Source organism: Topomyia yanbarensis, chromosome 2 (genome assembly GCF_030247195.1).
Source record: "Topomyia yanbarensis strain Yona2022 chromosome 2, ASM3024719v1, whole genome shotgun sequence".
NCBI lineage: Eukaryota > Metazoa > Arthropoda > Insecta > Diptera > Culicidae > Topomyia > Topomyia yanbarensis.
In genome coordinates this window covers 162254204-162276986 of record NC_080671.1, presented here as the reverse complement: position 1 = coordinate 162276986, position 22783 = coordinate 162254204, and the positions used below count along the sequence as shown (strand labels likewise).

Here is a 22783-nt window from a genome sequence, read left to right as displayed (position 1 = left end):
AAACTGTACCCACTCGAAATGGAAACATTACTGGCAACATTATAGGCTCTACTGTCATAATAGGCGCCATACCTTATATAAGCTATTTTTGAGGTAGGCCAAAGTTTGAGAGGGTTTGTTACCGTCGTTGGTCGTTGCAGTTCCGGAATGGAACCCGCTTTAGTCCCAACGCCTGGTATGGACATTCCAGGGTGGGCACGGAAGGCCTCTTTTGGTCCTCGTGTCCCAGGGTCGTATTTAGTTGTGGGAGTTTTCGGATCTGGATTATTGACTCTGAAGGTTATAAACAGCCAACTCTTAATTTCCCAATTACTCACAATTTTGCTTTGACTCTACATCACATGTCTGGTGTGGTGGCGGCGGTTTCGATGGTGGTTCTTGCTGGGGATGATCTCGGTGAATCTCGTCGATGTGATGGACAATTCAGCCACACGGCGGACGGTGGTCAATCTAATGGCAAGATTCCGATGGTTGTACTGTCGTTTTTCTTAGATGAGTCAACAGATCGCACGGATTTGCGGGCTCGCGAGCTACGCGGTCGTCCTTTACTTTTAGCGGGTGGAGCGAATACCGGTTAACTGCCGGGAACCCGCGACAACCTACTATCTCCTATTACGATTAGCCGTACCAGCTTGAAAGCTGATCAGAGTGAGATAGGCGCGTTTTGACTGGTCCTAAACGTTTAGCTGGGGATCTAAGATTCCACCAACAACCAGGGCTATGGAAGCCGATTTCGCCGTATCAGAATTAGGTCTAATCACTTGAACTTAAAGACATTATACATGCGAGCCACAACATAGCTCCTACGCCACACCCCTCTCCCCTGCCTAACCATGTAACCTGACATGAGCAAATATAAAAATACGTTTTTCAACACACTAACCTTGCTGGTGTGCCACGAAACTGCTACTTACGGAAGCTAGAATATTTTCCTATGCAATCAATCCGAGTTTTTGACAGAATGCCATCTGTAGCTCATATTTTGTGCGAAAATATCACCCTTCTTCACTTGGGGTTTCTTTTCGAAACACTCTTATTCTCGTTTTCATTGCACTTTTTCAAATGCACTTTTTTCACAAACCACTCCAAAAACACTCGCGAAACTTTAATCGTTTACTAACAAAACTTCAAATTTTCTGCCAATGTGCAGATGACCAAAGGAAAATGTTCGGAAACTCATTTGTGCGTTTGAATTTTCACTTCAGATTTCAGTTTTTGCTAATGTAAACAAACGAGTCGGTGCCTAGCACCGTGGCTTCCACATATCTTCACCTTAACTTCAACACGTCTTCTCGCTTCAACGGTCGAAACCTCAAGAGCGAAAGTCTCTCGATCATGATCAAACGATCCATCTCATTTTGTTTTCCATGCGTTCCGCGACCATCCGATTTGCCTCACTGCAGCCAACCACCCACATAGCCACCTGTTGAGAATTATATCCACTGCCACCCACCAGTTATACCCACTAAATAATACAGTTTTCTATCAATTTTTTCTAATAATCTAACGAATATGTTACGTCCACAACTACCATCATGAACTATCCAGATAAATAGAACAAAATTTATACAAAAAAAAATCTGTTACAGAACAAACATTTTGTGACCTCAGCGGAAAAAAGCTCTTTTGACTGCGGTGATCGAATTAGCACTGTTTCTAGTTGAAAGTAGATTTTTTTTCGCAACACCCGAATAATCGCATCATTTTCTCCGGATAATCGAGTCACGGATAATCGAATTCCCGGATAATCGAGTCCGACCTGTATCTATAGTGTATCTGAGAAAGGAAGTGAAAGTTCTGGATGCTTTCGGATCAAAGCAAATGCTGAAGGTTAAATTGTTTGCTTTATTACAGTTGTCGTTCTATTCGCATGAGCTATGTTTGCAACTACAGCATGATGCGATGTTTTACAAAATACTAATAAGCTTTAATTTTAGTGACATGCCGTTCTTTTGTCATATGGAGGTTGCTGAAAATAAACGAAGTTAGTAGCTTTTATTTACTGAATATTAACCGATGATGATTTCGAATTTTGTAGTTTATCTATTTCTTTTTCTCCGTGTTCGTACAAAATCATACAATTCCATACAATATCAGATTCCTATATCAACATTCTAGAGCAAAATATTCTAACGCATTTTTTTTTTATTTTTACAATCAATAATTGCCAGTTATGCCGATCACTCACTCAGAACAATGTTACGGTTGTGTAGAAATCGTCAAATGCCGTCAGACTGTGCCACTCTTTTCAAAATATAACAGATTGGTTGGATCACTGCAGCTCAGTAGGAAGCGGGTGGTACGAACAATCGCAGCTAGCTTGTCACAGGTCACATAATCATTCCCATTCGGTGGTACCTGGTGGTTTCGAGGTCAGATCTAGCAGGACTCGCGAAATCCCGTTTAGGTTACCAATTTCATCGACCATTTTTTGCAGAACCTGAAAGAGTATCAATTGTATTCAGCCTTATTCTGAATTACGACGGATCACATTTTCGAACGAATGTGGTTCAATCGAAGTAGGCTCCCGTTTGGTTTTGCTGTCGTTATTGAGAATGCAATTCACATTCGTTCGAAAAAACGATCCGTCGTTATGCAGAATACGGCTGATTATATTCGTTTTGACGTTTTCTATTATGATTCCGTGAATATTTTCATGTAGGGTTACGGCTCCCTAATTCATCTTAGCTCCTCTATTCATCCCACCCATTTGAACACATTAGTTAGAGCAGTATCTGCTATCTCTATTCAACGCATTAGCTCAAATGGTAGGATGAATAAGGGTACGTTGCACTCGACTTTTCGCTTCGCTCAAACGCGAGCATTTTGCATTTTCCAGGCAAAAATTTTAACTGTACTGCTTCTTAGAAACAAAGCGAAGATGATGATAGCTATTTAAGCGCAATGCTGTCACTCTAAGTCGAGTTATCAACGAAATAGTGTGACATCCTGACTAATGAGATGAATTAGGGCTCGTCTACCCTATAACAAAACACTTGGTAAGTTAACCCATTATAACCCAGCTATGTTAAAATTTTTGGTAATTTATAAAACACTTTGTGAGCCCTCATATTATGCCGAATTAATTATAAGAAAAATAAAATAACCACTTTGGAATGTTTGTATTTTCATACGCTGGGCTGATAGGGTATCAAAAAATCATTACAAGAATCGGCTAATATCCTTATATTTAGCATTATATTGAATAATATCTTCAACCTTGCGATATTATTCATTTAGCAGCTTTTTTGAATGATTTTAACACTTCTCTCGTGCCGTTTCGTCTCATGATTGGTTGGTTGCATCAAACCATCTTTCCCTCAAACTTTGTAATTATTTTAAGAAAAAGAACATTTTCTTACGAGAAAATACATAAAAAATATTCTGATTGGAACCACGCATGATTTGCAACGTATTAAGCATTTGTTAGCCTTGAATGCACTGATTCAACGCCTATTCAGCGAGAAAGTTGTGAATCCTCTCCGAGTCCTAAAGAGGAAATAATTTTCCCTTGGGAAAAAAGTTATCGGTTCAGCCTAGCGTATGTAATTTAATACCTTGAACCACCAGCCGATTTTTTGCAATTGTTTCTCTAATTTTTGACATTTTTCACACTGAGCCACATCTTTCACACCTCTCATGGCCATTCGTTCTCAATCCGAAACAAGAATTAGTGATTTAGAAGAGAAATTTAATAATATGTACTGCTCATATTTTGGTTCCAACTTTGACATTCGAAAACTCAATGAAATTTTATAAAAAAAGATTGTTGAGCATACACATTATAAATTATAGGGTATTAATTAACGTTCACAGAAGACCAGAAGTTTGAAAACGCCTTTAGTGTATCACAAGTATGATCCAGAAATGTGTTGTTTCTACGTATGAAATTTCATACGCTAGGTTATAATGGGTTAAATTATTTTCGACTTTCAATGCCGCGAATACATGAATAGTGTAATGCTAATCTTGTCGACAGATGCTTATTTCGTTTACTATTAGAAAACTTCCACAGTGTGTTTGTTGAACACTACTGCCGGAATTGAAGATGGAATTTGGTCAGTATGCTGACCATTGCAGTTACAGTTACCATTACACGTTTAATAACAGTTTATATGTTTTCTACCATTTAAGGTGAGCGAAACTTACCGGTAATGGCAATCGGTCTGTGCCAGGCACCGCTGGTAGTCCCGTCATGAAGTCATTCGTGATAAAAGGTCTCAACACGACCGATCGCTGGCAGGATGGTGTTTTAGGTGCTGGATCACGATCAAAGTGCACGGGTATCAGAACAACGGGCATCTGTGATATCTTTCGCATACATTCGTTTTCTAAGAGTATCTAAAATTCAGAAATGAAACTTATTGTCTGTTAGTTATGACAGTATTTGATCAGTACCCTGTTAGCGATACTGTCCGCTTGTCGGATCTGCGCTACAACATTCTGTGTCAGTAGAGTGTGAGTTATATCCTGTACTGGATATTTAACAGCATCCCCAAAGATGTAGCACACTCGATTCACATTATGCAGGATACGCGGTATAAGCCTGGCTAGAAACATCATATCCTGCCAATTTGGTTGATCTTTACTGCTGAGACCGACTGCATAATTGTACGATCGTTTATCACCTAAAGATAATTATGGAAGTGTAAGAATAGAAAGAAACCATTCCATCTGAGACCAACATACCTTGAACTCCCACACTTCGAATTGGCAGTAACGTGGCATTAAGATGCATGCTACTCGAAATGCGACATAATTCTTCTTGTTCCTCCTTGCTTGTTGTACTGGAAACACGATTCAAGAGCGCATGTGTCTGTTCCAGTTTGTTCTTGTAGTCCACGATGACCTTCGCTATAACCTGTTTTAAATGTATACTTTAAGTAATTTGATACGTGTTACTAAATTTATTACCTGTGTTTCAGAATAATCCTTCATGAATGCCTCCTCAGCACAGAGAACTCGAATAGCCAGTCCGGGACCAGGAAATGGGTGTCGTTCGACCAAGTGTGCTGGTAGTCCCAGTTCATAGCCAAGCTGTCGCACCTCGTCCTTATGAAAATCTTGTAGTGGTTCAATAACTCGCCCGGCCTCTCGCAACTGTCGGATTAATTCTGTATCGTTGTGGTGAGTTTTTATGGTATCTGCCTTTGAGCTAACCAGAGCCGATGCCGATTCGATTAAATCCGGACGCAGCGTGCCCTGAGCTAGGAACACTTCTTCGGAGTTGAGGTTCAGCTCTTTCAGTATTTCGTTGGACACTTTGACGAACACATCACCGATGATCTTACGTTTGTCCTCCGGACTTATGGTTTGGCACAGCATCAGTGTATCCTGATTGTACAGCGAACCGGGAACTTTGATAGTGGTTGTACCCCTTGAAAATTTATAGAAGGCATCCTTCACCAGCAGATCGACACCTAGCTCACGGAGTGATTTCTCCACGGCAGCACTCTCGTCTTTACGCATAAAACCTAGTGACAAAACACTTGTGTCAGTTTCACCAAGACGAACAACAATACAGCAAATGCAACATACCGTTATCAATGTGGACTGCGATGACCTGTTCGGGCTTTAAGGCGTTTCGAAGAAGAGCCGCGCAAACTGTGGAGTCCACGCCGCCACTTACTAACATCTGCAATAAACACAAAAGGCAACGCAAATGTTTATATTCTTATTCTAACTGATAGGAAAAAGCAAATTGCATGATTTTTGGGGTAATTAATGTAGGGTGGTAATGGGCGAGTAATTAATAAAATATTGCGGCGTTCTCTCTAATAAGGTCAAAACAAGTACATTATCTTATATAAAAAATGTTGCTTTTTGTTTCGTTATAGTACAGAGGCTCTTTTCAGCATTTTTGCCATATCCGAAATTGTGTTGCTTCCTTGACCGATAGAACATGGGTCAAATATGCGTATAACGGCATTACGAAGAATACCTGACTGTATACTATTCCCCCGAAAATCATTCCCCAGAATTCAGCCCCCCAGAATACCATCCCCTAGAAAATACTATTCCCCAGAAATTCATTTCCCAGAATGTACCATTCTCCAGAATTCCATCCCTCAGAATGCACCATTTCCCAGAAAGTAATTCCCCAGAAAAGCTTTATTTTTTATTCATTTGATCTTTTTAACTTATTACAGTCGTGATTCGCTGGTTGGTCACTTTTGAACTGGACCGCTTTTTAGTTGGACCTTTGCTAGTTGGACCATTGTCCAACTAAAAAGCATCTTAATGTCAAAATCCTATATCAAAATCACCTTGACAATCAAACTTGAAAGACATTGGGCAACAATCATAGGAAGCGGTAGCGCCCCATCCTAGGATTCAAAAAAATGAAACAGTGTTATGTAAGTAAGATTATATGGTGAAACCAAAACATTATGCATTATCGAAGTAATTGAAGTGATGTGTTAAGTTGCTGAGGATGAGCTGCCGAAAGCGATGGCTCCTCGCAAGTAAGCCAGTTATCCATTCGCTTACCCGATTTACTCAAACATAGGAATTGATTCCTTCTTTCAAACATGAGCAGTTCATTGAATCTTTATGAAAATGACTCTTTATATCTGCCCAGTTTACACTTGAAGAATTGTCCCAACTTTTGAGCAAGTATATCCTGTTCGGCACAAAGTCTTTTGGCACAACATCGTCCAACATGAGACATTATATGGTAGTTGTCCATTTGACCTAACAGTCATGTAGCATAAGCACAGACAAACAGACATAACACTATGATTAATTCCTTAAAAATATGGATCCGCCAAACACTATACACGCTTCTAACCACTCATTTACAAATTAGTTAACCTTCAGACCCAGGAACTTTTTTTACTAGAGGTCTATCCCGTATACTTGCGCATATATCAGTGGCGCCATATATGGATTATAATCGTAAAAGTCCCAACTAAAAATATTTTCAAAATGACCGGTAACATTGACGAAGAATTGTTGTCGAGTATTATGTCTGTTAGTCTGTGGTATAGGTACCATTTGGCATAAAGTATGAAAATACTTTCGAATGTATTTCGGGTAGATCGTACATTTGCGTACGAAACATTTCCAATCCAAAAGAAAGATAAATCTCGACAAACATATGATTACGGCGTTAAAGCCAACTGTCAAAAGTCACTTTTAGCGGAAATTCTGGACAAACCATTACTCTCTAACCACAGATGTTGGTAGTAAACAAAAGAGAAAAGTTTGTCAAAATAAGCATTCATTTCGATTTTAATATAGATTCAAGGAAAGTTCAAAAGAAGGAATTAACACACTTATGTTTGAATAAACCGGTCAGACGAAAATATGACAAACTTGCGTGCAAGAGTTATTTGGCATACAAAATCAGAAAACTGCTCATGTATGAAAGAAGGAACAAATCGCTATGATCGAGTAAACCGGTTATACGAGTGGATAACAGGTTTGCTTGCGAGAGGCAGCCACATTTGGCGGCATGACCTCAGCAGCTCCACACCGTATCAGTCCCTTGAATCAGGTAATGAGCAAACCTTAGGCTCCAGCACAGAAAATGATTACGAACATTAACTTTTCTGGGGAAAGGAGCATTCTGGGGTATGATTTTCTGGAAAATTGAGCATTCTGTATAATGGCTTTTCAGGGAATGGTACATTCTGGGCAATATCTTTCTGGGGAACGGTGCATTCTGGGGGATGGAATTCTAGGGATTGGCTTTCCGGGAAATGGCCTTCTGGGGAATGGTATACAACCAGCGTGCCTAAAACAGCGATACTCATCATCGGAGACACAAATGCACAGGTCGAGGGAGAAGAATTTTTTCGTCCGGAAATGGAGAGCTTCCACTCAATCTCCAATGACAACGGCCTTACCTACCTTTCCAATCAGTTTAAGGCCGTGATGTCTGGTTCTATTAAAAAGTTATCTCCAGTTCTCTCGGTCCATGGCTGTTTGTCGCTAGCCTCGCCAGGGTACGTAAGCTCTTCAGGTCCCCATTCAACGTAGTGGATCCATCTCTGAAGACATACCCAACCCAGTTTTTATTGCGCGAAGGATGGATGATTCTCCAAGCGTTTGTTGCAATTCATGGTTCTTATGTTATTTCCCCCTGTACCCCACCGTAGATCGTCAATCACCTCGCGCCATCGGTGGGAGGCGTAATGCTTCTGCCTTCGAACCTTTTGTTCTCATGTAGTTTGCATTCGAAGCCTTTATGGCCAGTTTCGGATGTATGTCACCACCATCGTTTAAAGTTTACGTACCACAATATGAAAACGTCGTCGTCGAACAGACTTCCGGCAAATAATGTCACTCGTGTCTAACCTTGCACAATTGATAACACCTTCCAAAGTTACATTGAAAAGTTGACAAGAGAGCCTATCACTTTTCCGTATCTCTTTTCGAGTGCCCAAAGAGCTCGAGTGTCCCTGATACTCGGAGAGTCGGAGCACATCACTCGATCCACTGTCGCTTTGATGACACAAGCTAATAGTCGGTCCAAAAACTTCTGGAAGAACGTCAATGAGTAGGAAAGAAAACGGGCTTCCAAATACCACGGTTAATGGTGATGATGCGCATCCTCGGCTGAAGGTGATCACTTTAGCAGTGTATTCAACAACGAACTTCTTGACAGCAATTGAATATTGATTGCATAATTTTTCCTTTATTTATTTATTTATAATTAATATCAACAGACACAGTGTGGTGCTAATGACAATTTCTTAATCTATTTAAAAAGTCATTGTAATCTGCTACGTGGAACGTGAAGGTCGAACTCGGATGACACTCTGTTGAAAGTCCGCTGCAAACCAATGATGGCACCGTTAACTCCATAGTTAGTCCGGCGAAGAGGTAATCGGAGGTATATATTATTGCTAAGGGCACGGGGGCGAACGTTTATATTTATCGCACTGAGAAGTTCAGGGCAGTCAATTCGATCGTGCAAAATATCCGAAATCGTCATAGCACGGGATAGATCTCGCCGCACTTGCAATGTATCGAGTCCAATAAGCAAACCACGACTTTCGTATCTTGGGAGCTGGTGAGGGTTGTTCCAAGGCAGTCGATGAAGGGCAAATCTAGCAAATCTGCGCTGTGCTGTCTCAATTCGATGGGCACCATTGAGATAATGAGGGTTCCTCACAACTGAACAATATTCCAGTATTGAACGAATGTGTGAGCAGTAGAGAGATTTCAAGCAGTAAATATCCGAAAAGTGCTTAGATATGCTCATTACGAACCCCAAACAGCGTGATGCCTTTGCGACAATATAGCTGATATGCTGCTTAAGCGTCAGTTGTTCGTTTTTTAAGTTTGGATTTAGGGCCATTCAGTTGATTTGGCACCATTCTGCAAAGGTTACCATTTGGTGTTGAAGGAATGCTGCGTCATCAGTATTCCGGATTCTGTGGTATAACTTGAGGCCGTCAGCAAAAGACAACTGTGGTCCTTCTAAACAAAAAATGACGTCGTTGAAATACAGGAGAAAAATCAATGGACCGAGGTGGCTGCTTTGCGGAATACCAGATGAAACGAAGAACTCTTCGGATACACAATCAACTATCTTTACTGCTAGACGACGATTACTGAGATGAGACTATCCAATTTTTCCACTGCAATAGCGTGATGAATCTTTTCAAAAGCAACTGGAAGGTCCGTGTAGATAACGTCAGTCTGAACGCCGTCAGATATGGCATCTGTGACATAGGTTGTGAACGATAGAAGATTCGCAGATATTGAGCGATTTGGCATAAATCCATGCTGAGTCTCAGAGATATACTGTTAGCAGTGGCTGAAAATGGGTTCTTTTTTTGTAAAGCATTTATTGTCCAGTTTCTTATTATTAGTTACATGTTAAATGAAACTTATAATTTTCTACGTTTTTCTCGTTTGCGGGTACAGTTGTTATATAGCATATCATCGATGAAAATTCTTTGAGAATTTGTTGGCGGGTCCGTCTAGATTGATGCTGAAAGGTCGGGTATAACCAGTCCTCGTGATGTATCTGTGAGAGCCGTCGATTCAGAGCCAAAAAAACGCTTCGCTGATAAGTCCATATGTTCTTGTTTTCGGTACATTGGAATAGGTGGTGCTCGATGCTATCCGTCTGACCAGGACAAATATTGCAATTTGAGTTAGCTCTCCTGTTCAAGCTATATAAAAATTCGTTGGTTACAACTTTGCGATGCACAACTGAAAACCATGCTGAGTGTTGGCGTGAGCTTAACAGCTTGGAGTGGATGTTTTTAAAAATTCAATTCCAGTCACGTTGTGGGTTTTCCCTGACTATTTTTGATTCTTTTAGCTGTTGTACAAAATAGTTGTAAATTATACTAGAAGTAGGTGCTCTAGCTATTTCGTCCGTAAGGAAAGCTGTCTCTTACCGTCCGGATGTGCTCATACTTTCGTGGTACGCATGAAAGGTTTGGAGGATTTGCGTTGTGCTCCAGAAGACTCCACAAAAAGGGTAGATCTGAACCGATATGCATCATGCGGTTTGTTAGCAGGGCCTTGGCATTGATAGATAGTGAGTGGAGGTTTAAACCTCCTAGACGTTTTGGAAGTAATAAGGGTTTCGAAAGCAATTCTGGTCCAATTCTTCCCATACTATAAAAAGGAACCGATCCGCTATATAATTTTTCCAGCATATTTATTCGGTAGAGGGATGACTGATGCTGTGTACCAAATTTTTGACGCTATGAACGCGTTCAACAAAATTATTTTCTGTATGAGATTTAGATTTCTGAAGTTGTTCATCCACATACATGTTTGTACTCCCCGTAGTACCGCAATCCAATTTTGTTCAACCGTGCTCGAGAATTCTTCAGCGAAGTGTATTCCAAGAATTTTCACTGAAGTCTGCGTTTGCGACCACTCACTTTGTGGTGTCATATCCAATAAACCGATCCTCAAGGCTTTTGTTTTCTGGGTGTTGAGTTTTGCTCCTGAAACAGCTGTGAAGTCAGCAAAGATGTTTATGATTGCGAGTAACTGAGATTCACTTTTGATGAACATAGAGATATCATCCGCATATGCATTTAATACTGCGCAAGGGAATTGTCTCCGCAGCTTATCAAGCAATGGTTGTAGGTAGATGACAAACAGAATCATTGAGAGTGGATTACCTTGGCGCACTGACCTTTGAATTTTGATCTCACTTCCCAATTTACCGTTGACCAGAATTCTCGAGAAACTATTATTCATACAGAACATGAGGAGGTTTATCAGTTCCGGATTGAAATTCATTTGATCCATGGTTCTCGCAAGAAAGTTGTACTCCACTCTATCGAAGGCATGATCGAGGTCAAATGCTACCAACATCGAGTTTCCATGCTGTTGTTTTAGCTTACAAATGCGGTCCAGTATGCGGGCGGTAGCCTCAAAAATGTTTCGCTTTCCGTTGCAACATTTTTGATTTTTTGATAACACCAGTGGAAGGAGGGGGCTTATTCTGTTTTTCAGTATCCTAGTGAAGATTTTGTAGTCAGCGTTCAGAAGAGAAATCGGCCTGTACGATTTTATGCTGTCGTCGTTTTTCTTCTTTTTGACTAGCACAATGACACCGTCAAAAAACTCCTTAGGGGCTTGAGAGGACAAGGCTTCATTTATTATAAAGGTGAACTCTCGCTGAATTACTTGCCACGATTTTAGATAAAATTCCTTTGGTAGACCATCAATGCCAGATTTGCATGAGCTGCTTGCTTTAATTGCTTGTAAAATCTCGTTGGATGAAATTTCACTCACTGTACGCTGGTTGTCCTCATTGTCGTTTGCGATGCGTTGTGTTGGGTTGAAATTTTCGTTTACTGTAGTATGCGTGGAGGAGTACAGATTCGCGAAATATTCCTGTACGCTTTGGCGTATTTCATTAGGCCCCCTTATGGTATCAGCGTCAATCTGCAGCGTTTTAATCGAAGTTTCAGCTCGTCGAATCTTTTGATTTGCTACGTGGAATATTGATGTACTTTCGCCTCCGATGTATGCTTCGTTCCAACTCCTTGTTTGTTGTGCATAGTTTCGTTGAAGCGACAGCATTTTCCCTTTAATGTGGTTGATAACACTTAGCTGGCTGGAATCGCCATAATAGCGGTCATAGGACAATTCCATTGTGTCGCAGAGCATAATTCAATTCCATTGTGTCGCAGAAGGAACGTCTTTTTATCGATGCTTTCCATTTGAGGAAGAAAATAAGTTTTGGTTTAACGTATTTGATCCACCAATCGATCCAGGAGCGGAAATTCCTTCGGTTTCTTGTCCAATAAGCCCATTTGACGTGAAGTTCATCTATAACTGCTGGATCGTTTACTAAACTTGGGTGCATACGCCATACACCCCTACCTGGTGGATTCCCGAGTGTGGGAGGCACTGTGCGGATAATGTATGCTTTATGATTTGAGAAGGCGGTTGCAGCAAAATGTGCTGTTCTTATCCATTCGCGTATGTTGGGAGCGAGAAGAAACCGGTCTATCCTGGAGGCAGAGTCAGATCTGATGAATGAAAATTCGACATGTTGACGATGTATAAGCTCCCAGCTGTCGTCAACTCCTGAGGTAACCATGAATCTTTTAAGCATTGGACTGTGTGTATTTGAACCGGTGGCGTCTTTTTGATTCACTTCAGAGTTGAAATCACCCCCGATGATTGCAGTGTTCGTTGCATTGTAGAAGTAGTATGGTAGCACGTTGTTGTAGAAATTCTCCCGAGCGTTTCTATTTTGCGTTCCCGACGGGGCATAAACGTTGATGAAAGTAACATCATTTATCCGTGCGCTGATTATTCTTGAATCCATGCTTCTATCAATGTGAGTGAATGAGAAAAAATTTCGTGCTGCAATCGCTGTTCCTCTTCTGTGCTGGTCCACATTGTACTCAATGCTGAAACCTGGTATGCTGAGGCTTGTCGTTGCCATCTCTTGCAGAAAGATAATATCTAGTTCATCAGACCGGATGAAGGCAGTCAGGGCATCAAGCTTTGTTCCGTTTGTCACTGCGTTCATGTTGATTGTAGTTGGCATGCTGAGTCTCAGAGATATACTGTTAGCAGTGGCTGAAAATGGGTTCTAACACAATCCTTTCAAACAGCTTAGGAACTGCGCATAGCGTTGTAATACCACGATAGTTGTCGACTTCATTTTTATCACCTTTTTATGAATTGGAAACATGAAGGAGGATTTCCAGAGGTCGGGAAATACTCCGGTTGTTGGCGACAATTGAAACGGATGACGAAGAGCTTCAATTAGACCGATGGAGCATTTTTTAAGAATAATAGTTGGTATACCATCTGGGCCTGCCGAGGTTGAAACCTTCATTTTACCAACCGCCAGCTGTACCATATTATTGTCGATATTGATAGACTTCAAAGACTGGTACGATTGGGGTACATTAAGTGCCGCGCATAAGACCTGGGTCGGCAACAGTTTCTCGTTGGAGAAAACACTCGCGAATTTTTCAGAGAATAGTTGGCAAATCTCCTGTGAACTAGCGCTTGTACGCCCTCCATAACCATAGCCCATCATTGAAGGCAACCCGGATTCTTTTCTTTGCTTGTTTACATGCTTCCAGAATGTTTTAGGTTGGGACTTCAACTTACGTTGAACTTGTCGCAAGTAATCGACATGACAATACCTCGATGTTTTTTTTTAAAGACTGTGCCACATAGCTGTCGCTCCGTCGGAATTATTCATAGTCGCTATGTTTGAGTAATCCGAGCAAACTAATGGATCGCGTGTTTGTTTGCGAGGGTCTCGGTCTCGATTATGCGGCAAAGCCACATTACACTGATTTCGCCCAAGCGTCAGAGTAGTGTGGCAACCGATGATTCAATGTATGTAAATTCATTCAATAAATCACAGTTTGAAAAATTTGGCTATATCCAGGAATGATAAAGTTAACTATCGTGTAGATCGAACGGTTTATAATTCGTAAGAACAGCTCGTGTTATAAAGCAGGGTGATCACTTGCGTGATAAGGATAATTTTAATTGAAATACTATATGGCAGCGGTTCTCAACCATTTTCGTACCACGGACCCCTTAGAAATGGCCTTGGGTTACTGGGGACCCCCAGGAATAAACATCGATTTTGTATGCTATCAATATGATATTTTCAGTTTGTTGGGAAACAAGACTTGAAATTTCAATCTGTGCTCGGAAAATATATTTATCTTCGCGGACCTCCAGAAAAAATGGAACTCAAAATAATAGGTCATATTTAAAAAAAGCAAAATAAGTTATAAAACGTATTCACTCGAAATAAAATCAATATCAGGTAATGAAACACAAAACTTTATTATTCCTCTCATCACTATGCTATATTTCTCCCTATGTGAAAAAAATTTGGTAACTTTTTTTTCTCAACTAAGGAGAAAATTGTTTTAAAGATCGTCAAAAGGTGAGATAACATATCTTTCACTAAAGAGATTAGAATGTTAAGGGGACGCCATGTTCCATTTGGAGTTTCAATTCAGCTGTAGAAGCTTATAGCTGAGTTCGGATTCCGGACGGAGTATGTTGTTTCTTTGTTTTTCTAATCTCTTTAGTTTTCACAAGTCTCCTATCTCATGCCTCCACGTGAGTCTAAGTCTATTGATGACATTTAGTCCTTAGACCGGCGACGACTGGGTGCTATCAGCCTTCTGCCGATACTAGCAGAATGAGAGGGTGCGAACAGATCTAATCAATAAAACACTACCGTAAAAACAAATAGCTGACCGGATATCAGCCGCAACATGGCTTTAATCTGACTAGTATCGATGATCGCGGGTCAATAAGTACTGAAAATTTGCCGCGTCTATTTTCATGAATTTAATTTCAAGTTCCGTTATTGCGAACCAGTCCGTGTAGCAGGTTAATAATCCTTTGTATTTCTCTTTAATGGTCGTTATTATCGCTCGCATACGTGTATTTTACAAATTATTAAATACGTAAAATAGGAAATACTTTCCTTAATTTATAGCATCTCGCACTATCATAACTCTTTGTCTGTATAACGTGCTATCACTCGGTAGTTTTCAAGCTATTAAATATATCGTAGAGAAGGAATAGCAAAATCTGTCTAAATACCGTTGCAATAAATAGTAAGATTAACTTTTCTAGGCAATACTCCCACGGTCGGCCGTGTGGAGTTCAAATTGCTTTTGATTAGAAAACGTACGATACTCTCGGTAGCCGGCTACCCAGAGTTTAAAAAGAACCAAAAACTAGACAAGATCTTTTATTTTTCAAGGGATCATGTACTCAAAGACCAACTAAACAACTACCTAATAAACTATGCTTTACAGGTCGCATCGCTTGCTTGGAGCGAATCCTAGACCTTATACCCTTACAAACTACCAACTCCGCGACACCTATGGAAGAGCCTAATGAATCGTCTACCTTCCGTTAAGTATGTAAAGCATCAACACTTCCCGTCTACCTTATATCCTTTAGCCTTCCCACCCGTGAACGATAGAGATTGGGGCGGTCGGCAAAGATGGCTATCATGCTGTTGAGGTTTTAATATGAGTCGGAGTAGTATGAATTCCTAATCCAATAAGCATCTCTTATAAGATAATCAGTAGTCAAACGTGACGAAGTCAGTGTGCGATCCGCCAAAATCATAGTTACAACGCAACGCAACTAAGGAGAAAATTGTTTTAAATTACATTTGCGCGTAAAAGGCACTAAACCTATTACTAAATTAGTTATTGGGACAGGCGTTTCGAATTCCTCTCATCAGAATCTGACCCTAACTTAGTGACAGAACCAACACATTATTATTGTTTAGGGCAGCTATGACCTTATGGCTCATTCGCTGATAAACTACATATTCGTCTGTGATGCCAAATGACCTTCAGTGAGATCACTTAGTAAAATTATGCCAAATGTCTGTTATGCCAGATGACCGTTTTTCAAAAGTTGAAAATAATTATGACAAATGTCGGTTATGCTAAACGCCCATTATGCCAAATGTCACGCTCTCGAAAGGAGCAGAGATTGTTTGCTTTGTTGTGGGCGCATTTGCACACACATTCGCCAACAGATAGCGCTTTAAGTGTCACTTAAAGTTCCTTTGAAAATCCAAACTGGGGAGTTCGCCTGGCGCTTCCCAGGTTCCGCTCGACATTGACAATATTTTAGACCCCTCAACAATTTCAATCACAGCGCGGGTTGCATGACACTATAGAATTGGGATTTCCTATTTGGTGGGTTTTTACCACCGCAACAGGTGGTCCGTAGAGTAATTTTTAGCCGGCTGAAACGCTTCCGACACTACATGGCCCCTCTAAGCTGCTCGGAGAAAGAAGCGTTAAAGGACAACTTTCATGCTGAACAGCTGGTAACATTTTTTCCCCTTTCCTAATTCGAAAATACTAACGCGTTGACTAAATCAGCCGAGAGATTTGATGTTTGCGACATCGGTTGGCAAAGCTGTATTATTGTGCAACATGAAGCTACACTATGCCGCCATTCACCTCTGATACAGAATTCTTATCCCATACCTCCCCACGGTACCAACCGGGGTACGAGCCGTCCTATGCTGTTATTGCTTGAACCCGAGGCTGGGTAGGGATTTGAAACCAACCGCTGTCAGTTCATTCATGTAGACAGCAGTTTGGCTTGGACCCAGACCCAGTTTCGTTTTGAACATAAGCGGCATTAGGAACCATTTTTTGAAAGTGTTGAGTCAGTGAAGCATGCACAGTGAGAATGATTTGCTCCTCGTAACTATTGTTTTTTGGTGCATTTCATTAACTCGGTCAATCACGAAATGCAACTACGGGCAGTCTACCTAAGCTAAGCGAGCGAATTGATGTTTGTGCCATCATTGGAGTAGGGTTTGAATAAAGTGTAGGCGACTGAGATTGTATCATCGCGAAGAGCTCCTACATTCTGGACGCTGAGATTTATTGTGGAACTAACCTTGGGCGCGCTATTATTTTAATTTCTTATCAACATAATGCTCATCTTTAGTAGAAAATATTTAAGTAATGCTCTACTTACCAATACTTTACTTGTTCCCACGCGTTCTTTGATGTAGGCAATACATTCCTCCTGTCGATTTCGCATAGTGAAACTTTGCGTCAAGCCACAGATGTTGAACAAGAAGTTTGACAGCATCTGCTTGCCGTTTACAGTTAGATCCACCTAAAATTTAATTTATCAGATGATGCTCTTGTAGGTTGTCTATAACATACCTCTGGATGAAATTGAAGTCCGTAAATTCGCATCTGCTCATTATAGATACCAGCCACAATCTTGTTGGAAGAGTACGCGCTTACTTTCAGTTTCGCACCAAGCCGATCGATACTGTCTCCGTGTGTTAGCAGCACTGTTTGCACTTGCGTCAAACGACTGTGGAAAAACAAACAAAACGTTCCAGAATTTCCAAACATTCATAACTATTGATGGTGATTATTTTCAATTTGTTTTGAGAAAACTGTGATACAACGTGTAGCTCCTAAACTGGAACTATAAGTATTAGGAGATGTTCCTAGTATCGTTTCGTTGTTTTTGGAGGTTTGTATCAAGAGTTACCGTAAACTTTAGTGAGTAATCCTTTTCTTATACCTCCGGGATTAATTTTAATCTATCTGCATGGAACAATACTCACTTGAAAAGCGGACATGTTGCCTCTACTTCGATGGTATGTTCGCCGTCTTCGCGAACATCTTTTTTATGAACAGAACCACCAAATTCCTTGTTGATTATTTGCATTCCATAGCAAATTCCTGTAAACAAAGGCTTATAAGAAAAGTACCAGTACACAACGAAAATCTTTTATTATTGTACCTAGAACGGGCAACCCAATATTAAATATATCCGGATCATACAGGGGAGCATCCTCGTCGTAGACGGAGTTTGGCCCTCCAGAAATGATAATTGCCCGGTATCCGAGTTCTTTCAGTTGCTGGGCAGACGTTTCTAGTGGTAGAATTTCGGATTTCACTTGAAGCTCGCGTACCTTCCGATCGATAACCTTAGAAATGCATATAGCAAAGTTAAATGGATAAATTGCAAGTCAGAAATTATTACTTACCTTGCCATACTGTGCCCCCGCGTCTAGGATTACAACTCGCTCGTTATGTACGGCGCCGTTCTCAGCCGGTCCAGCGGATTTGTTTAGTGTACTCATTTCTTGATCGTTGCAGCACTACTGGACGAAATAGAGGCAAGCAATAATTAGTGCAATTCTCCGATGTTTGCTGTGCAAAATTATGGATAGGGATGATATAGAAGAGGCAAATATGAAATTATTTGCCATAGCTAGTATCACTTATCGCTGAAGTGTCAGTAAACGTTTCTTATGTATGACGGTATTCTTCCAAAACATTATAAGAAAATATAGATACGAATTTAAATGAAAAAAAAAAAAATTAAATCACAATCAATTGTACAATGTACAAACATGACTATTGTTAGTTAGAAAGATAGTTGTAATGGGTGGGCGCAGATTATTTTAGGAATACTTCAAAGCATTATCTAAGCAAATTTATTGAATGTCATTCTTTTGCATCACGACTAACACCAGAATGTACTAAAATAGGTTATATGTTATACATCCATAATTACACGGAAGAAAATGCGTAAGAACATCCACACTCGGGAGTTCCGTTGGGGTTCCACAGATTCCCGGTTATCACTATCAGTGTTTGCGTTTCTTTGTGTCCTAGCGGGGTCACATCTACGAAATCTCAGCTCCAGCTCCGACAAGCGATTAGTCTACACTCGCTTTTGTCATAGAAATTAATTACGTAGCGAGATAAAATCTAGATACCAGGAATTTACTTGATAACGTATTAAACAATACTTTAGGGATCCAAGTCTCAATAAATCACTTTCACTTGGTATCTTGGTTTCCAATAGCTTTGTATGGAAATTTCACAAAAATAAACCAAACCGATTTGCCACCATCAACCTTCACGGTATGTTCTATTCCTGCTGGCATTCTCCCCATTCACGGCTCGACTCGGCCAATCCTTCCCCTGTACGGCATCTGGTATTCTTTGCATGTCATCTTTCTCTCGCTCTCCGCAGGAACACATCCACACGCAAAGAACGAGACAAGCGGTTGTCAAAATTGTCCGAACCGGGTGTTAAATATAAACGGTACAACAAATTATTTTAGATAAAAATCGATACTAAAGCGTTTAAGCAAGCAAAATTACCCAGGAAAAAAATTATTTGACATTCAGTTATATAATCACTTAATGTCTTTTTTACTGCAAAGGTAGATTTTAAGCTGATGTTTGCAGTAGAATTTTTATAGGTATCAATCTCCTAGTGAACACCAACCTATAGTAAAATCGAATGTTATGCCACAATACAAAAAAAACGACAATAAATAATATTGCTATTTTTGTACTGTAGCACAACATTAGAATTTACTGCAGGTTGGTGTCCACTATAGGTGGTTGATAACACTATTTTCTTGCTCCAGACAAACCCAGACTAGAGATAGTGTGGTATCCGGAGTAAGAAGCGACAAAAATATTCTCTTCTTTTCCTGCTTATCTTAGACTTCACATTTTTTGTATTAAATTAGTACATAGTTCTGAATAACATTTGTATTAGGTCGTAATAATAATGAGACCCTTTGTGGTCTCATTATCTCTTTCTAGTTCTAGTCACTTACTATTCAACTCTTTGCACAGCATTCTAGTAGACGGCTTCCGATATGTACTGGAAAACTAGTGTAAAGTGTTGTAGTGACGTCGTAATAACCAAATGACTCTCATTCTTACTTACGATAAAGTGATCAGGTGTTTTCAGGACAAATACGGGACGCGCTCAAGGAACCTGCTAAGAATGCACGTTTCCCTTATATTAATGGGTAATTGTTCCGAATCGCGGCTTTTTCGAAAAGAGGGTTAATTTCTATTGGAAATGGTTCCAAATGGCCTATTTTATAACAAGCAATGAAAAAAATTCGGGGGGAAAGCTTTAAAGTAGTTTAAACTGGAAAAATAAGTTATTCCCACTTACCTTTCTAACAGTGGCATTGCTCGTGAGAAAGTGACGTTAAGGATGAAGGTAGTGCGATGCGGCTTTGCCGCATAGTCGAGTCCAAGGATTCGAAGCGGCGCAAAGCCGCTGAGAAATCGACAGACGAGGTGGTTTTGATCTTGCTACCGAAGGGTGCAATCAAACCTGTAATCCACTCGTTTGCCCGGTATACTCAAACATAGGGGCTATCCCTAGTTTAAGTCCGACTGAGCGGCAGCGAAGTCGGACAGCATTGCAAAAAGCGATGTGGCGTAGCCACATTAGGCATTAACAATGTTTTATTTAGTAACAATAGGATAGTATTTATTTACAAAAATAAAATGTCAGTGTCGAATGTAGCCACATCGCTTCATTCAAGTGCTGTCCGACTTCGCTGCCGCTCAGTCGGACTTAAACTAGGGATAGCCCCTATGTTTGAGTATACCGGGCAAACGAGTGGATTACAGGTTTGATTGCACCCTTCGATAGCAAGATCAAAACCACCTCGTCCGTCGGTTTCTCAGCGGCTTTGCGCCGCTTCGAATCCTTGAACTCAACTCTGCGGCAAAGCCGAATCACACTACCTTCACCCTTAACGTCATTTTCTCATGAACAATGCCATTGTTAGTAAAGTAAGTGGGAACAACTTATTTTTCCACACGATAAAAAATCTTCACGTTAATGGAAAGTGATTTGCAGTTGATTTCGCACTACTTGCTGAACATTTCAATGCGATGTGTCAATCTATTGGAATGGATCATTTCAAAGCACTACGAAATCAACAGCAAATCACTTCCATTTGAAATGTGTTGCACATTGCTTCTAATAGATCTTGCATTTAACTATATAGGTACGTATTTTTTACGGTATATCCCATTATGGATTACCTGAGAACAAATAATTACATAATAAATTAACCACAAGTAAAATATACAATACTCACGTTCTACATTACTTTGGAAATGCAAGTTTTCCATTTTTACTCCTATTTCCGAGCATACGTTTGTAGTCGATTAAAGACTTTAGTGTTTTGACTCTTTTGACACTTGTGATTAAAGATGGAACCACTCAAATTCAATAGATTGGTACAGTGGTGCGAATTCATCGGATATTCATTTCAATTTAAAGATCATTTCTATTAAATAGCTTTCAAAGACCAGGTCATTCTGATACGAGTTATAAACCCTTAGAAAATCGATGCTAAATCACTTCAATTGTTAGTGATACATGATAAACTGATTCAAGTGCAACATCATTTGAATTAGGCGTGACATTTTTTACCGTGCAGTTTAAACTACTTTAAAGCTTTCCCCCCGAATTTTTTTCATTGCTTTTTATAAAATAGACCATTTAGAACCATTTCCAAAAGAAATTAACCCTCTTTTTGAAAAAGCCGCGATTCGGAACAATTACCTTTTGTACAATGTGAATGTAAGATATATGCATTCTTGAAAAAAAAAACAAAAATCATTAATATGCGAGAAACTTTCCAGCATGATTTACCATGTGGGAAAAAATATTAATATTCAAAATCATCCCGCCTAATCTGGGACGTCCGGTTAAACTTACGACCAATCCTAATTTTTCTAGTTTATTATTCTTCTTTCTTTTCGTAGTAAACATGCTTGCTCCTCTTTCTAGTAGTAAAAATTCAAATTCTCGACACGAGTACAATCGATAGTTTTTTAGTTGTAGCCCGCCAACTCTGTCCCTGCTCTTGAAGCAATTTCGAATCAGCCCGTGATTGAACAAAATTAACATCTGCAGGCGTTTGACATGGAAACTAGGTACTGAAATTCTTCCTGAATGTATTGTCAGAATTGTTTTTTGGTGTATATCGATTGCTTATTGCACTGATTGTTAACAATTGCTTCGTAGTTTGATATACAACACACTTTTAAGATGTATAGACGTTTTTAAAAAAGCCTGCAAATAAAACTGTGCATTAAGAAAATTTCAGTAGCCGTTTAGCGAAATACATAAGTAACAAGTTGTTACAAGAAATCGCAATTTTCTATTACATTTTTATTTCGTCATTTTTAATTTAAATTTCATGCACTGATCTATAGGAAAGCTTCTCTTGAATCGAATAACTTTCTTATCCCTCATATTTCAGTGAGTTCGGCCCTGTTTTGTAATGCCAAAGTTAATTGGAAACTATCTCAAGCAAAAAATACGAAATGTGTTCTGATTATTGAATCGAAATTTTCTACTCACATACTTTTAAATTATTCAAATCAATGTACAGGTTCAGCTTCAGGATTGACAAAATACTTTTCTACTGAACAAAACATACGGATCATCAAACAATACGTTTTTCCTGCGCCTGGCCATACATCCGGGCAAAAAAATAGTACTTTCAAATCTCAGAAATCGATCATAATCTAAACAGTGGTAGGAACAGTACAGCCCAGTAGCTTGTTCAGCAAATTATCAGCCCTTTAATTCCACTATTGTTGGTCACAAAACAGCTACAGGATTGCAAAAACACGACACTCACCACTGAATAGCCACGATTACCGATACTAACGTATCACCAGACCGCGACGCATCAAACTGAACTAAAAACTGATGATGCACTCCGACACTCCGACTTGAGCAGGGTGGCCAGATTGGCAGATCGGATTTCAAATACAATCGAGGGGCCTCCTAATTGGCTCGAATCAAAACTCGTCCAACTGACAGTAGACAAAAATTGCAGCCACACACAGAATTTTATTTCTGCATCGATAGCATACTTTTCTATCTGCCACTCGTTTCTTCTGCTGTAAATTTTATGCATTGGACATATTCGGCCTATCCCCTCATTGAATGCTTGCTAGAAGTATTTGCATCAAAATGCATA

The 22783-nt window shown here is 39.9% G+C and overlaps 1 protein-coding gene across 7 annotated transcripts; it reads right to left on the bottom strand.

The window, feature by feature from the left end:
- Window positions 1-1831: 1831 nt before the first annotated feature.
- LOC131681945 (GMP synthase [glutamine-hydrolyzing]) lies at window positions 1832-22514 on the bottom strand. 7 transcript variants are annotated; one of them, XM_058963050.1, is made up of 12 exons: window positions 22439-22514; window positions 17993-18109; window positions 17746-17932; window positions 17567-17684; window positions 17151-17307; window positions 16957-17100; window positions 5539-5635; window positions 4915-5474; window positions 4690-4861; window positions 4399-4628; window positions 4150-4341; window positions 1832-2440 (listed from the first exon to the last, which is right to left on the bottom strand). In XM_058963050.1, the coding sequence occupies exons 2-12, from the start codon at window positions 18086-18088 to the stop codon at window positions 2339-2341; spliced, it is 2055 nt and encodes a 684-aa protein (XP_058819033.1). In that variant the 5' UTR covers window positions 18089-18109; window positions 22439-22514; the 3' UTR covers window positions 1832-2338. The 7 variants fall into 7 exon arrangements, with proteins under 7 accessions (XP_058819033.1, XP_058819034.1, XP_058819035.1 ...); XM_058963051.1 differs by having other exon boundaries at window positions 17993-18106; XM_058963052.1 differs by lacking the exon at window positions 22439-22514 and adding an exon at window positions 22156-22394.
- Between the last annotated feature and the right edge of the window lie 269 nt (window positions 22515-22783).

What these genes read in the sequence shown, in the direction of transcription:
- LOC131681945 (XM_058963047.1), bottom strand. Translation starts at nt 18,549, where the DNA reads ATGTTCTTACGCATTTTCTTCCGT. An exon ending in TCTTACGCATTTTCTTCCGT is followed by an intron (nt 18,107 to 18,525) that starts GTAATTATGGAT and finishes TTCGTCCAGTAG; the next exon opens with TGCTGCAACGATCAAGAAAT. An exon ending in TGGGAACAAGTAAAGTATTG is followed by an intron (nt 5,636 to 16,956) that starts GTAAGTAGAGCA and finishes TGTTTATTGCAG; the next exon opens with ATGTTAGTAAGTGGCGGCGT.